This window comes from Dreissena polymorpha, chromosome 8 (assembly GCF_020536995.1).
Source record: "Dreissena polymorpha isolate Duluth1 chromosome 8, UMN_Dpol_1.0, whole genome shotgun sequence".
Taxonomy (NCBI): domain Eukaryota; kingdom Metazoa; phylum Mollusca; class Bivalvia; order Myida; family Dreissenidae; genus Dreissena; species Dreissena polymorpha.
The window spans coordinates 27,864,749-27,880,976 of NC_068362.1; the positions used below are offsets into that span (position 1 = coordinate 27,864,749).

Below are 16,228 nucleotides of genomic sequence, written 5' to 3' on the forward strand. Positions count from 1 at the left end.
TTCGTTTATACTGGTCTTGTTTATTCGCTGAAATATTTTGTCAATCAAAACGCTGCGTAATTAACATTTATATAATGGTTATCATGTCTTTGTGAGTTTACATTCCCCATTTGGTTAAAAATAACAGTTTAAAGGCTCATTGTACAACACATTTTATAGATAATTTATTTGATTTTCACGGAATTTCTTGCATAATATTAATAAGACACCAAGAAAAGTATAAAATCTTCATATGATTTTATTGAGATCTAAAAAAGTCACGATGCAAGTCAAAAAACATGTTTAAAAAGTAAAAACAAAATACATGCATAACGAAAAACGTGATCCCTCATGAACTGAAACGCGTCAGTGAAAGCTGTCTTTAATTAATTTATTTAAAAAAAACAAACACGACAAGTCATGACCACAATTGAAACTTTGCTGAAATTTCATGAAATGGTTTATTGGACATTTTACATAACACACGAAAAAGGATAAGTAAACTCAAGAATAATTAAAGGAAATAATACCGTTTTGGTATATACTTTCTCAGTGTAAAAACTGGTGATACATATAGAGTTCATCAAAATAAATATCATGTTCCGTTCGGGAGGCGAAAAACTACAACGGGCGAGGCACGGTATGGTATTGCGCAAGGGGGGGGTTAGAGGGTTAGGGTTAGGGTTTGGGTTAGTGTTAGGGGTCGGGTTAGGGTTTGGGTTAGCCTAAACCCAACCCTAACCCTAACCAGACCCCTAATCCTAACCCTTACCCTAACCCTTTTTTGGGGTTATCGCCCCTGACCATGCCTCGCCCGTTGTAGTTTTCCGCCTCCCGTTCCGTTCAGACGGAGCGTTTTAAACATGGTCAACATAAAATAGTTTTATAGAAAAAGTTTTAAGCGCAATAGTCAATGATAATAAACAATAATAAAGGCAATGGAAAATCAACATACATCATATTAACAGTGGCTTCACTATCACAAATCAATATCTGTAGCTGGTATCCGAGATGTTCTATCGCTTCCGGCATCTAAGAAATTATGTTTCCTCATTTTTAATACAATACTTTCACAGTATTTTTCTCAGCGATGACAGACTGGTCACAACTACTGGTGGCCACTCTCGTCTGGATAAAGGCGGACAATTGCGTCTGCCCTAGCACATGATGCTCGCACCCAAATCGTCGTCTGCGCTGAATGCGGCTCCATTGTGCGTTGACGCCAACACCGCAGACGGTGATAAAACAAGAAAACGCGGTTTCTGAAAATAGGCAATATCGAATATCAGTACGTAGTTTAAAAGATATATTTTACAAGTAACCTACCACATATTTGTCAAAAGTTGTAATTTGACAGCGAAGAGCGGGAAATCTGTGGTCGGGGTGATGTAATGAATATAGCGTTCAGCTAACGATATGGAGAACACTGGTTCGATCCACAAGCGCTTCCATAAAGACACCAAATACTGGTTCTCCCATGATACGGAATCGAGAGTGTTTCATTAAGCATTTTTACCTTCAGAATGCAATCAAGATCAGAATAATATGAGTTTGTGTATGATGAATCTATGTCTATTGGTCACGCACTTACCTAAGATAAATAGTGGTCAAAATATCGAGCTAAGTCTTAACCTAAACTTACTACCTCGTTTTCGCAAGCGACTTTTGCGATGATACGTAATTGTGAGGCAAATCACAATTTACGCGGTAACGCACACAGATTTTAGACAAAATGTACATTCAAAGTTTCGTCAACACTTGCCCTATGGACAGGTTCATTATAACGACCACGTGTGAGCGAAACAAAGACACCATGTGTTTAAACAGTCTCAATTGCCGTTTTAATTGTGTGGATCCATAAAACATGAGCAAAATGGCTGCTGGCGGTGGAATGTTCATTGCTGTATCATGATATTTCTAGGTTGTTTTGTGTTTTCTGTTTGATGATGTGTTCACAATCAATACATTGTTTGTGCAGATGGTATTCCGTCGTTTTGCACCGTAAAAGGTGACCACTTTCTGGCAAGAGACGCATTATTTTCAATGATTTATTGCAGAACTAGTAATCATTTTTTCACCTTACTTGTTATTGTGAGTAAATTTTATGAATTATTTCATATTTATACTCTACGGTTGGTATAAATAGTTATCACTTGTTTTGCTACATAAGGGAAAGTGACCCAATATGATCCCCGAATATGCCTCTAAATTCCCTTCCAGTATGCTACATGGAGGAATACAAAAACTACCGAAATTACCGATAGTCAGATAGTGATATGATATTGAAGTCAAAAATTCTAAGTAATAAGACGCTCAATTTGTCAACCTTGAATGACAACCTCCGCCTATAGCACGCGCATGTTTTCAAGCTCAAGATGTTTCTCGTCAAGAACATATTAGTTTTTTAGAAAACCTTTCAACAAAAACCAACGAAGCCAGGCGGTCGATGCAGTCTCTATCAAAGGAGCTTAAAGGGGCCTTTTCACAGATTTTGGCATTTTTTAACTTATTCATTAAATGCTTTATATTGATAAATGTAAACATTGGATCGTAAAAGCTTCAGTAAAAAAATCAAGAATAAAATTTAAAAAAGGAAAAGAACATTGCCCGGAGCAGGATTCGAACCAGTGACCCCTGGAGTCCTGCCAGAGTCCTGAAGTAAAAACGCTTTAGCCTACTGAGCTATTCCGCCGAGTACACATTTTTGACGTATTTTATACCTTATATAAGCAATCTTCGTAGTTCCACAAAATTTAACGACAAAAACAGAACTCTCCAAATTATTCAATCGTTTCGCGTTGCAACGCTTTATAATTTTTAGGTTTTAAAATCGTCAAAAGATGCATATAATGGCTATATTAGACCATGGTAAATGTTCATTATTACTGTTTCCTCACAAATATCATAACTTTTTTCAATTTTGTCAATTTACCAAAGCGTGAAAAGATCCCTTTAATACGTTATGCTAATTATCAAGAAATAATTTGGCTAGACAAGCGTCGATGCAAACAAATAAATAAATAAACGCCTATGTCAATAATGTGCAATTCGTAAAGCCGCAATTTGAAGCGATTGATCAGCCAACCTATTAATACGTCGCTGTGCGATTTAGGACCCATATGATATTAATACGCGACAGCGTAATTGTAGAAGAACGAAAGATTAAAAAACAATCAAGAATTTATCCTGAAAAAAAATCTCGATAGTCAAATTTGCAACCGATATTTTTATGTACAACCGAATTCGTTGAATTGATATCCTCCGCCAAATTCATTATGTTTACTGGTGAGTGCAGATGGATGAACGGGGCAATAAATGTAAAATAATAAGTGTAGAGTAATTGTTTGTATGCACAGCAATTCTCCTGTTTTATATACCAAAGAAGTTTCATGTTGAAATATTGTATCGTATCTGAAATGAAGCCCTGAAAATTTACATTATAAAAACACAACACAGGGCAGTTAATGTTACTAAAGAAAGTGTATGGTTATGGTTCTTGTGCATGGCACTTCTCCTCATTGAAGTCTATACACCCATGAAGTTTCATGTTAAAATTTTATATGGTTTCTGAGGAATAGCTATGAAAAGTTTGTGACGAATGGACAAACGGACTGACAGAAAATGCAACAACTATAAAATAAAATACATAAAACATACTAGCGCCTTTATGCAACTTGCTTAACAGAGTAGATATTATATCACCGATAAATAAATTTACATATGGGTCGGTCAATAGAAACTTGTATATGAATCAAATGTTAAGCAACACAATATTAAACCGACGAGGCGTGTCACCCTTGCAACCTAAATAAACCGTTACACTAACTAAAAGCAACTAAACTATCACCATTTCAAACCATTAGAATGTAAATCAACATAAAAACATCTTTATGTAAACCCACCTAACAATTGTAGTTAGTTGTCCCACATCAATGAATCACAACCACATGCATAATTTGAATCATAGTATTCAAGGAAGGCAGATGATTCCTAAGCGTTTTAAAGCATTAAAACACATGCGGTTTACCCACTGAGTTGCATTTTATGACTGGCGAACTATAATCGCATTAGGGGGTGGGGGTGATAGCAAGCCAAACCAAACAATAAAAAGCAAAATGCAAATGGATCAATTCTAGTCTCTAGAACAAGGTCGCTTAAGATGTCCCGTGCAAGTCGTACTCGCGTCCATAATATTTATGCACTTTCAAGACAGTCTCAAAAAAGGGTGTCAACTGAATAGGTGAAAATAGATAACGCCCTATGCAGACACTATTGTGTTGGCAATTCGTACATAGAAAAAAATAACCACTACCCAAGGTGATACGATAAACAAATAGGTAGAACAATGGCAACATGGCTCAATAAGATGCTATTTTTTACTGACCTTGAAGGGTTAAAGATGATTTGTTGTCAATTTTTCAACTCGGGATCTCAACGTAGATTTCGTTGTTGTTCGCACAAGATTCGCAATATTTCTGCAGTTTTTTCTCTTCAGACGATACTGCATCCGGGATCTTGACGAGGAAGCAGTTAAAGTCACGTGGGTTGCTCGTCTTCCGCTCCAGTCGCGCATGCGCATTGTTGCCCTTCCCAGCGGCCTTGACCTCTTTTAGCATTTCGCTAATGGCCGTTTTGGTTTCGACCTGCAAATTAAAACATATATTTATTTTAGTCCCTGAAAAAGGCCACTACATACGTACACGTTACGCATTCTGTACCGACACGAGTCAAGAAAACGGATGTTAATAATTATGTCGAGTGTATGTCCTTTTCTTTGTTTACAGTATTCTTGTAGTATTTCCAATTACAAATATCCGTTTATGCGAGGCTTTTAAGAAATGAAGTCGCCTGCTGCGAAAACCAGAACTAATTAAATCAAATTAATCAAAAAAACTTAAGCGGCACTAGGTGTTCTTGAATCTTGTGAAACGCCTTATTTACTCCATCAATGAACTCAAGACATGTCTTACTTTGTAAATACTAATGGCGTAGAGTACAAACGATGCATACGCGTATATATCAATATATATATACATGCATATGTGTTTCACTCCATGTTGAGATTAAACAATAATTATAGATAATCAGAATGATACGGACAATCAGGAAGTACATGTATACAATCCTCAGTGTAGAAAACAGAAAGGAAGTCATTAAGATGCTGACGCGTTAACAAAATATAGGTGAATTATTGTAGACTGGTGCAATCAGCAAGCCGTCTGCCAGATCATTCAAGAAGCGAAAATTGCCATGTAATACAATTATTTATTTCATTGCATTAGTGAAAATGCGATTGATTTGTTCATTCTTTGACAGCATATAAAATCGTATGTTATTGAAACGAGCGACGCATGGTTCAAACGAACAACAGAGGTGTCCGGTACTAAAAATCATCTGCTGCCGGAAGTACCAGTTAAAAATTACAAAATCTCTGAGTCACGTCATAAAAGGTGCAATCTTATGGATGAAGTTTAACCCATTTATGCCTAGTGGACTCTCCGATCCTTCTAAATTGGATCAATTTATTTTCAAAATTACTTATGTCTAGTATATTTACTTCTATATTTAGAAGATTTTGTACAGAAATTCATTTAAGCAAACAGCGCAGACCCTGATGAGACGCCGCATCATGTTTGCCAATGCCTTTTTTCTAGAAACTAGGCATAAATGGGTTAACACCGTGTACGTAGTGTAGTACATCTATAACTATATGTGAGTTATCGAGTACAACACAACATGTTTGAAGACGTAAATCTTATTGCGTACCTCATGATGAGACATGTTTACAATAACACAGCGTGCGTTTTTTTCTCAAAGAAACATTTGTTTTTCATAATCGACAACATCTGCAGAAAAACATGCGATCTCCTCTGGTCATTCCACTGATAAAAACATAGCTAAAGAGAGCCAATCAAAAGCAAGGAAATTCACGCGCAAATGCGTCAGAGTTGAGCAGACGAAATCGCAGACTAATGACTCGTTCTGATTTCTCAGACGCGCTGGTTTAGTCAGTGCTAATTCTCCAATTAAAAGGAATGATGCATTTCGATCTCGTATACTGACGTGGTTTTGTGCTTAACAAGTGATAATGCTTCTAGAAAACAGGTCATTGCAAACGTTGATTCCATAGTTCTAAAGCAAAGATGCGCGATTGTATCAAAACAACCACCAGAACGGGTCTAACAAAACCCATGCATTGTTTGATGGCCTAACATGCCCAAACTACCACCATAATATAAATAAATTGTATAGTAAAGTCTAATTGACAGCCTTCTTCCTAGTAAATACTATGTGGTTCTTTGTAATAGAACGCACAGCGACAACATTAATTGAACTGCTCGACAACAATAATAACCTGGTAGTCATGAACACTATCGATATAAATAATACGCTTTTATTGTTTCCTCTATATGCATTCGGTCTTGGTCATGCATGTTTGGCACGAATTAAGTTTAAACAATTTTAGCTCGATTGCATTGAAAGCCGAATGCTTACTGAAACTCTCCCGAGTACATATAAGACATGTTCATATATGGGTAAGCATTGTTGCTACCTACGAATACGTAAGTATTTTTTTCGACACTTGCAATAAACCACTATACACATTGTTGTCTGCAGGAATTTACTACGACAGGCATAGATTCAAACATAAAATTTCTTATAACGGTGACTTCCGCTACGCATGCGCACACGTACCTTAACGACAGGAATGCCGTTCTCGCGGCAGTAGGCCTCCATGAGTGTGTGCTGAATCCGGATGGACACGTTCGAGACGGCGCTTTCAGGCAGGATGCATAGCATCACGTTTTCAGGCTCCCTGGGAGAAATGACATGAACAGATTGTTAGTCCTGTGTTACCAAAGAGCTCGCGGCATAAATTAACGATTTAAAAAGTGTTCATGCAAAGATATTAAAATACCAGAACGCATGGTTTTCAATGACCGCAATAAAAAGAACAAGAGCACAGTGGGATTAAAGTTGTTGATATAAATATTGTATCTTGCATATTTTGAGATTTGACAAATTGACTACCTTTGCAGATACCAATTTTATAATGCAGTCATATTGAACGAAATTTCTCCGCAATTCAGTTTTGTTTTCGGTGTTGCATGTTTGTCTAAGTTGCTCTTCTTTATGACACATTTTTCTTTAGGTCAAGTGCGTAAAAGGTCACAGACACAACTATTTCCCGGAACACACGTGAATAGAACACATCTTTGCAGTAACTTAGTTTTCGCACTTGCGGTCTCTGCATCTAAACCAGTGCGAACATCGGATGTCTTTGTTTCGAGTCCCGTGGGAATAATTTACGCTTGTATTTCTGTCTAATGGAGATTTCCCGCGGGAAAATAATGGCATTCTAGCCTAACAGTTTCGTTTGTTTTCATGGGAATTGATTGCAAGTTAAATTTGCTTGTGGAACACGTGTTTTCTTCAACAGAACATGACAATTATCTAATAAATTCGTGAGTTTATATCGCTTTACGTTCGTGCGAAGATTTCATATGTGTTAATAAATAATTGATAACTTTTAAAAGTGGCACAATCAAGATAATGCGGAAACAACCAAAGCAAATAAACAGATGCATGCGTAACTAAGAATATCAGAAGCCGCGTCATGCGAACATGGGTCTTATTCTATATGCAGCAAGCGTAGCTCTATACCAGCCTGTGCATTCGCAATCTGGTCAGAGTTTATGCTACCCTACATTAAGTAACACGAGGCATTGTGGCCTCATATGTGACCAGGGTAGCTCCTGACCAGACTGTGCGGATGCGCAGGCTGGTATGGAGCTACGCTTGCCACATATAGCATAAGACCCATTTTCGCGTGACGTTGCTCATATATATTAAGTTAAGCAAGCAATTACATGTATGCGAAAATGTCTCCAGCGTGTGCACAGCTGCGAGTTCAAATACAATATTAATCACAAAGGAATATTGAGTAAAGCATGTTCATGCATGTTATTCTGTTTAATGGTATAGTTTGCAATTGTCGATTTGTCTTTCAAAAGACGTCATAAGTAACTGCTGTATAACACGTCGAGATTGTTGTCACATGATTACCGTGGCAACCAAATGAATGGGATTGATAGGCTCGCATAATGTTCACGAAGTTCACGAAACGATTAGATCTGATAATATAATGCAAGTGTGAAAATATCAGCTTTGGAAAGTTTCGAGAAACCTGTTCACGGATTGTGGCATTTTGGAAATTTGCGTTCTGTAAACAAGTCCCTTTAAGCATGTTTTATTTCGAACTTCCTTTCGAGCGTATTAATTGTACAAATATTAAGTGTTATACATGCATTCAATAGAATTTCTGATAATTATTATATGGTTTCACGTGGCAATATTAAATCACTTTTTTATAAACATTTGTAATAGTGGCGATAGTCAATTTTACACGCGACGATTGATAATTTAAGACATATACAAAAATATAGCGAGTGTATATGTTTCAGTACCCAATTTCAAATCAGTTTATAACTTTAAGTATGGATGTAAAGAGCGATACCACTGAATATTTGACTCAAAGGACTAGCTGTTGTTAAGCCATTTATGCCTAGCGTCTAAAAAAAGGCCTTGGCAAACATCATCATGGTCTGCGCTGTTTGCTTAAAATAATTTCTGTAAGAAATATTCTAAATATCGAAATAAATATATTAGACATCCATAATTTTGAAAATAAATTGATCCAATTTAGAAGGATGGGAGAGTCCACTAGGCATAAATGGGTTAAGCCGAAAGTTGATAAGGTTCAATTATGGAATTCATTCATGTAGTCTATCATTAGCTAGTCAATATGAATTAGCTTTCATAGCGCAAGAACTCTCAAATATATTGGCACTTCAACACATACATTTTTGGAGTAATATTCAATGCCAACGAAACTCATAATTACATGTGTCTATGCTATAAGGAATTTTAATTATATGTCGCCATGGTTACTCACTACTCACATTTGCAGCTGACTGGCACAGTCCACTACCCCGCAGGTCAGTCGCCCGTCCGTGTACGCGCGCATCATGGCGTGCCGCACCGCCGTCCAGATCTCCCCCGCAGACAGCCTGAAACGTGCATCACGGTCAATGATGACGTCACACAGATAATGCATTTATAATTATACATCCCGGGTTCTCCCAACCGCGGTCCATTACCCAATTCCCCTCATTGGCCTAAGCAAACCCCTTGATCACTTAAATTAATAAAGACGTTACGTTTCTTCAAAACCACATCAGGTTCTTACACGCTGTCGACAAATATCGCCAGACGGCGTCACACATGCCATCTTGCTTAATTTTATTTTACAAAATCTAGCAATTTATGAATGACAAAAATGTATAATCCATCGCTAGCATTGTCAGCGCAAGTGGCAATAAAGATATAGACTATTTTTTGTCCCTAAAAACAGATTTAATTTTGTGAACTTAAAAGATATACAAATGATTGATTATTGTATCCAGTTACCATATGACGTTTGCTGCGAACAATTTAAAGTAAATTTTCATTTTAAAAAATGGGTCTTATTCGACTTGCGCGCGTTCTGGTCAGCAGTTACGTTGTCCGCTATGAAGTCAAGCAAGGTTTCGTGGTCTCACATGGCAAAATACTTGCTTTCGCACGATGCGGCGCATTTAATAAATTACAGGATTGACAGATACGACTGTATTTGTAATTTAATCCCAGCGCTAACAATGACCAGCGTTATTGAGAATACAGCAGCACACCGGGATATTGTAAATCACCAAGTGACTACTGCAAGGTGCTGACGGGCCATGTTCGGGCGTAAAGTGACTAACCCATGATCTCGCTATACAATAAGAAAACTTAATTAGGTCATGAATGAAACGTAATATTTGCGACGACTGACTAACGTCTTCTCTTTTGATGGACACATGGAACGATGTATGGTACAGTTATGACATAGGAAATGCTATATAATTATGTCATACCTTTCGACTTTTGGATTAAATACTTTAAGCATTCAAACGACATTGATCGTTATTGATATAAAAACTATTGCGCAAATGATATTATTGTATAACGATGCTGATTAATTTGTTACTGCAATGCGAATACAGGTGTCAAAAATTAAGACAAAGAATTAAATAAAACGCTCAATCAATTAATTATTGAATATGTATAACGTCGTATCAGATATTTTTGTATTGAATGTCAAAACATCTTGTTTAATTGAACCAATAATACTGTTAAATAGATAAAGATACATTTTGTTATAAGATTGAATTGTAGACTGTAAGTTTATACAGCATTTATTTATTTGTATCACTGTTTTATGCGCACGAAATCGTATCACAGTTTAACGATAGCAGATAGCTTCATAACCCTACCAATTATCAAACGAACAACCTTGACAAACTGCAGGACGCTGCGAACCTGTATTCGTCGCAAAAACTTGCTTTCTTTTCATGTTACTTAACATCTATATATTGCAACGGGCGGTCAATAAATGTTCAGCCCAGTGGTTGACAGATGTTAGTTTATTTGTTAAACGCAATATACCAATTTAGAGCTGACGAAATAGCTCTAAACGTAAATATTTAAAAACAGTATGTGTAAGATATATAAAGCATGTTTTCTGTTTTGCTCTTTTATTCAAGAACATGAGAAATAAGATCATTTCACTCACACAAATACTAAGGAAAAACATAGGAAAAACAACAGCAATTGCATAATAATCTTCTTCAATATGTTAACCCAGTTATGCCTAGTGGACTCTCCCATCCTTCTAAATTGGATCAATTTATTTCCAAAATTAGAGATGTCTAGTATATTTATGTCTATATTTAGAATACTTCTTATATAAATTCCTTTATGCAAACAGCGCAGACCCTGATGAGACGCCGCATGATGCGGCGTCTCATCTGGGTTTACGCTGTTTGCCAAGGCCTTTTTTCTAGACGCTAGGCATAAATGGGTTAATTTCCAAAAGAGATGTGCTTTCCAAACATAAATATATGCGAAAAACAGAAGTATTATACATGTTAAAAAGCTCGCACAATTCACAGCTAAATTTGAACACGATGTTCCTTAATGCGAAGATGACCAACGCGAATCTCCTTTTGGGAACTGTGAACAAATTTGTTTATCGTGACCCGCGCTATTTAAAAGAATGTGTACAGTCGTAAACAGCGTCAGTAATTTTGACGAAAGGCTTTTATCGGAATGATAAAGCACTGCCGAAGGCCATTGGGTTTGCACGCAACGAAAATGGTCGTCGCCAAAATATTCTTCCGCGTTTAAGTATGACTTAGCAGACCACAGCGATTAATTGCTCTTGAACGATATCTGAAGGGGGATTATTCACGAAGGACCCGGTTTTAGAAAAACAGGTGTTCTTTCTTTCGCATTGCATGCATTCTTTAATAAGCATGCACTATTAACGCGATTTGTACTTTTCAAATAAGAACTTTTGTCAATTACGCATATATTTAATTACAACATAGTATCTTTCTATCTTCGATACAACGTGCATAGGGTAACATGTGTATTTACATACGTACAATATTATGTTAACTTGTATCATATAAATGTTTAATGTTTATGCCATCGACCTTTCTTTGTTTAAAACATAACAGTGCTTGCCAACTTTTCACATCATATACATTGCATTAGAACATGAATTTATGCAATATTCAAAACCGGAGAAACTTGCTTTTTGTCTTCCAATTGTGTCCATGTTAAAATGATGTGCATTGCAAGCATCAGAACTAAGGATATGTGGGCAATTGTAATCCATGAACATGAAAATTCGGGTGACATATTTACACTAACTATATACAGTTAAAGTGACAGACCTTACTCAAATGTTAATGGCTAACGACATTACACACGTGTGATTATTGATGCAATTAACGGATCAATTTCCTACCGTACAGTATCGGGAGCAGCCGGGCGAAGCGGAACGGTGAAGTATCAATGGAAAAATTTCTCACCTTTTGCTGACACTGGAACAGTTATTCGCACTTCGAGATAGACCACAGTAAATACATGTAAAATCGGGACTCGGGACAAAGTTTTATATCGAGATATCGAATTATTCGACATAACGAAAATCGACATATGCGATGTTTATTTATATAGATAAAGAAGGAAAAAAGTTGGGACATTGAGCTTACTTCGACATATCGAGAATATCGAGATATCCGATGTCGAGATAACGAGAGTGGACTGTAATTGTTTTGTCTGCAGAAATATGGAAAAGAGGTCTTAATAACCCGAAAATACGAAAATGTTGAACAATAAACACTTGTGCAGTTTCTCTTAACGCAAGTATTAACCCATTTATAATAAGCAGAAAGTTTGTCTATTGTTAATTGTTACGCTTAGGTTCGATATTGCGCCGGTTCATCGTGTATTTTTTTCTTTAATGCTGTGACATTATAACTGTCATTTAAAGTCCCGATTTCAACATTCGTTTAAACCGCATAATCCGCCCCTTTGTTATAGTCCCAGCAACGCTATATAAAGCATTTCTGGCGTAAGCACAGATCTAAAATTGAGTTTACTTTGGTACATCAGATAGCGGTGTACGTATGTATTCTACTTTTCGATGACGCACAGAAATCGGTTAGGACAGTCACGAATTAATTGAAGCATTAAACGTGTCTCGCCGCATTGGTTGTAGCAAGTCAGTAAACAGAGCGAGTGTCCTCTAATAGTTGTACCTGCTTCCACCTACCCCGCCGAAAGGTTATACGGCACAAAATAGATAAAGAACTAAATACGAATATATAAGGTTTGAAACGCCTAGTAAATCAATGTAAAGGGAACGCGATGGGCAAACTGCGATAGATTTAAAACGGCTGTTTTAATAAATAATTGCTAGCTGTAGACGCATAAACATAAGCAAATTGCCACCTTTCGCATAAAATAGGTTCTTTACTTAAGTAAATACTGGTTGCATAGTTAATTCAAGTAAATTACGTCGCAGTATTCGGTATTTCACGAGTGCATGCTCCACGCTCCGCGAAGGCTAATTAACTTTTTATGTAAATATTAGCTTTTATAACCCGTACAATCTTTATCCGTATATCGTGACATAATTAACTATTAGATAGAAAAGTTCAGATATCGATTTCTGAGAAATGTGGTTAAATAAGCGATATCACGATTAGCAAACATTTGCTGTCACGGTCGCTTCTGTTGCATTCGTTTCCAAGCCTATTTACATGCAAAAACAAAAGTTAATTATTAATATGAGTTATCAGTATTGGCACACAGAATACAGTTAGTGCCGTATGGCTTGCAATTAAGGAGAAAAACACACTCTAGAAACGTTTTCGTTTTTTATTCATTTTCGATAAGGATGTACGTTCCTCCATGTTCACGGCCCACATATTGATTGAATAAACTAGCCTTATCCAGAAAGAACGAATGGTTACCTGCAAAATACATAGCGAAGTTTGGAGAGCAAAATCATGCGATTCTGCGCTGGTCAAGTGCAATTTTCAGGCGTTGACTAATAGAGTCGTGTTCTGAGAAAACTGGGCATAATGCAAGTACGTAAAGTGTCGTCTCAGATTAGCCTGTGCAATCCGCACAGGCTAATCAGGGACGACACTTTCCGCCTAAATTGGATTTTTGCTAAGAGACTTCATTTAAACGAAACATGTCATAAAAGCGGAAAGTGTCGTCCCTGGTTAGCCTGGGACGACACTTTCCGCACATGCATTATGCCTAGTTTTCTCAGAACGCGACACAATTGGTTACATTAGCAGTGCGTATTTGCATGCGTACGTATTTATGGGCTGTCGCACGTGCTTGTAAGCTTACATCATTATAATTGTTTGTAAATGCGAGCGTTAGAATACAAGCTCTAACGTTGGAATGCGTCTTGTGTACACACATATATAAGCGTTTGACAATAACCCATTTATGCCTAGCGTCTAGAAAAAAGGACTTGGCAAACAGCGTTGACCCAGATGAGACGCCACATGATGCGGCGTCTCATCTGGGTCTGCGCTGTTTGCTTAAAGGAATTTCTGTAAGAAATATTCTAAATATGGTAATATATATATATATACTATACATCTCTTATTTCGGAAATAAATTGATCCAATTTAAATGGATGGGAGAGACCACTAGGCATAAATGGGTTAATGAACTTTACACTAAGGGTGCATTTATGTGCATGTAAAGCCTCGTGTTTCCCGATTCCTTCCGAATGTTTTATCGATACAAGACTTCATATCGTTGCACGCGTATTGTAAGTGCATCAAAAATCATCTGCATTTAAATTTAATATGAAGTGTGCCCGTCTCGACAATTGATATGACATTACCTCCACATAGTGTAAAAGATGTGGTCATTTACCAACTTTGGTTAACAAACGTGGAATTCGGTATGAAACTATTCTTGTTTTGGTAATACAATATTAACAATACATCGGTCAAATCGTAAGCATATTGTTATTATTTGGTAATAATTCTGCACTACATTTCTTTAATCGAGCTACACCCACACCGAGCTATTCAACGTTAACTGGCATGCATTTGCATTATCAACAAAACACCGTAGAAACCAACAGGATTTAGAACAAAACTAAATAACTGCAACAACATCTGTATGTCCCATAATGCGGATACAGCATTTCAAGACCTACTTCGTCAAGCGTTAATAAGCCCGTGCAGTTTAAAAACGGTAACGTTTTAAGGTTAACCTTTTGCGTTTCAAAAGTACATAACAAGTCCCAATACAAATTGTGGTAAACATATACACATACAAACGCAAAACTGCAATGCATCATACCATATACTAAGCTAGAACGTTCATTAATCACACTAGTATAATTGAATATTTACAAGCAAGCGTAAGGGTCATGTAACAACAAAAACGACGATGAACATAAAATTGTAAGCCACGATATCATTCAGGTATGCAATTTGTAAATCTTAACCCATTTATGCCTAGAGTCTAGAAAAAAGGCCTTGGCAAACAGCGTAGACCCAGATTAGACGCCGCATGATGCGGCGTCTCATCAGGGTCTGCGCTGTTTGCTTAAAGGAATTTCTGTAATAAATATTCTAAATATAGAAATAAATATACTAGACATCCCTAATTTTGGAAATAAATTGATCCAATTTAGAAGGATGGGAGAGTCCACTAGGCATAAATGGGTTAAGCGATTTTATATTATCTAGTTACTTTTTTTCGAACAAATAAAATGATGAGTGAAACACAAGAATAAATTTCAGGAGAAGTAAGAAGTACCAGAAAATAAACAAATGCAAAGTTTTATTATCTTGTAAATAATTATCTGCGATACTATTATATGGCTGCACAAATTTGCAAAGGTCATTCCTGTGTTATAATGCATGTGAAAAACACATTTATGTGTATCAACAAACGTCAACGTCCCTTGTATAGCACGCTAATAGGAACTCGAACAAACGCCCGAGACGGGCGTCAGTGGGTGGGACTAAAATGACCAGCCCAGCGACCTTAGTCTAATAAGCACAATGTGTTTTGCTCTCAACATCGTATGCTGGATTACATAACCGTGTTAATAAGTATTATATTATTTGACGCACAGTAGCTAAAGAGGTTGCAATCATGGCCATACGAATTGCAATCAACCATGATGATGCATTATTGCAACATTTATATTTCCTTGCATGGTAAACTCAAATAGTATAAACAAACCGTTTGACACATAGATCATTATTTGCTAAATATAAAGCTTAATAAAAATTGTGAGTAAAGTAAAGTCAATACTTACATTGAATTATCCATTGCAAGTTTGTTCGCAATATCCGGTAATGTCATTGTAGATTACTGTAACTATAATGTTTGTTATTGTGTGTTTATTTGCACATTATTTCTTTTGGACGAAGTAACGCCCAATCGTCAGCTCTGGTTAAATCGAACGATAAACCTACGTAGTATCTTGCGTAAACTGGACCTTTTAACTTAACCGTGAAAACAGATTGGTTGAACGGAGAATACCGATTTAGCCCGAGAACCGTCCAGAATATCCGCATGCGCAATGCGGAACGTTTCGTTGAGCTACAATTTCATTAAGCAGACGGCAGGTTTACGCAAAGCGTGATAGCGTACTCATGATCTGCGTCACAACCAAGGCACGAAGTGTATTATTTCAAATAAGCATGCAGACGACAAAATATATTTAGCTGCTTCAACATTCGACCGCTGTTAACAATTATGCACTTTACAATATGAATTTAATACAAAATAAATATCGTGTGCTTAACAAGCAAAAACA

The 16,228-nt window shown here is 36.8% G+C and overlaps 1 protein-coding gene across 1 annotated transcript; it reads right to left on the reverse strand.

The window, feature by feature from the left end:
• Positions 1 to 222: 222 nt before the first annotated feature.
• LOC127841108 (uncharacterized) lies at positions 223 to 15,892 on the reverse strand. Its single transcript, XM_052369675.1, has 5 exons — positions 15,725 to 15,892; positions 8,943 to 9,050; positions 6,676 to 6,796; positions 4,364 to 4,622; positions 223 to 1,241 (listed from the first exon to the last, which is right to left on the reverse strand). The coding sequence occupies exons 1-4, from the start codon at positions 15,769 to 15,771 to the stop codon at positions 4,398 to 4,400; spliced, it is 501 nt and encodes a 166-aa protein (XP_052225635.1). The 5' UTR covers positions 15,772 to 15,892; the 3' UTR covers positions 223 to 1,241; positions 4,364 to 4,397.
• Positions 15,893 to 16,228: the final 336 nt, after the last annotated feature.

What these genes read in the sequence shown, in the direction of transcription:
- LOC127841108 (XM_052369675.1), bottom strand. Translation starts at nt 15,771, where the DNA reads ATGACATTACCGGATATTGCGAACAAACTTGCAATGGATAATTCAAT. An exon ending in CTTGCAATGGATAATTCAAT is followed by an intron (nt 9,051 to 15,724) that starts GTAAGTATTGAC and finishes TGCACGTTTCAG; the next exon opens with GCTGTCTGCGGGGGAGATCT. An exon ending in ACGGCATTCCTGTCGTTAAG is followed by an intron (nt 4,623 to 6,675) that starts GTACGTGTGCGC and finishes TTTAATTTGCAG; the next exon opens with GTCGAAACCAAAACGGCCAT.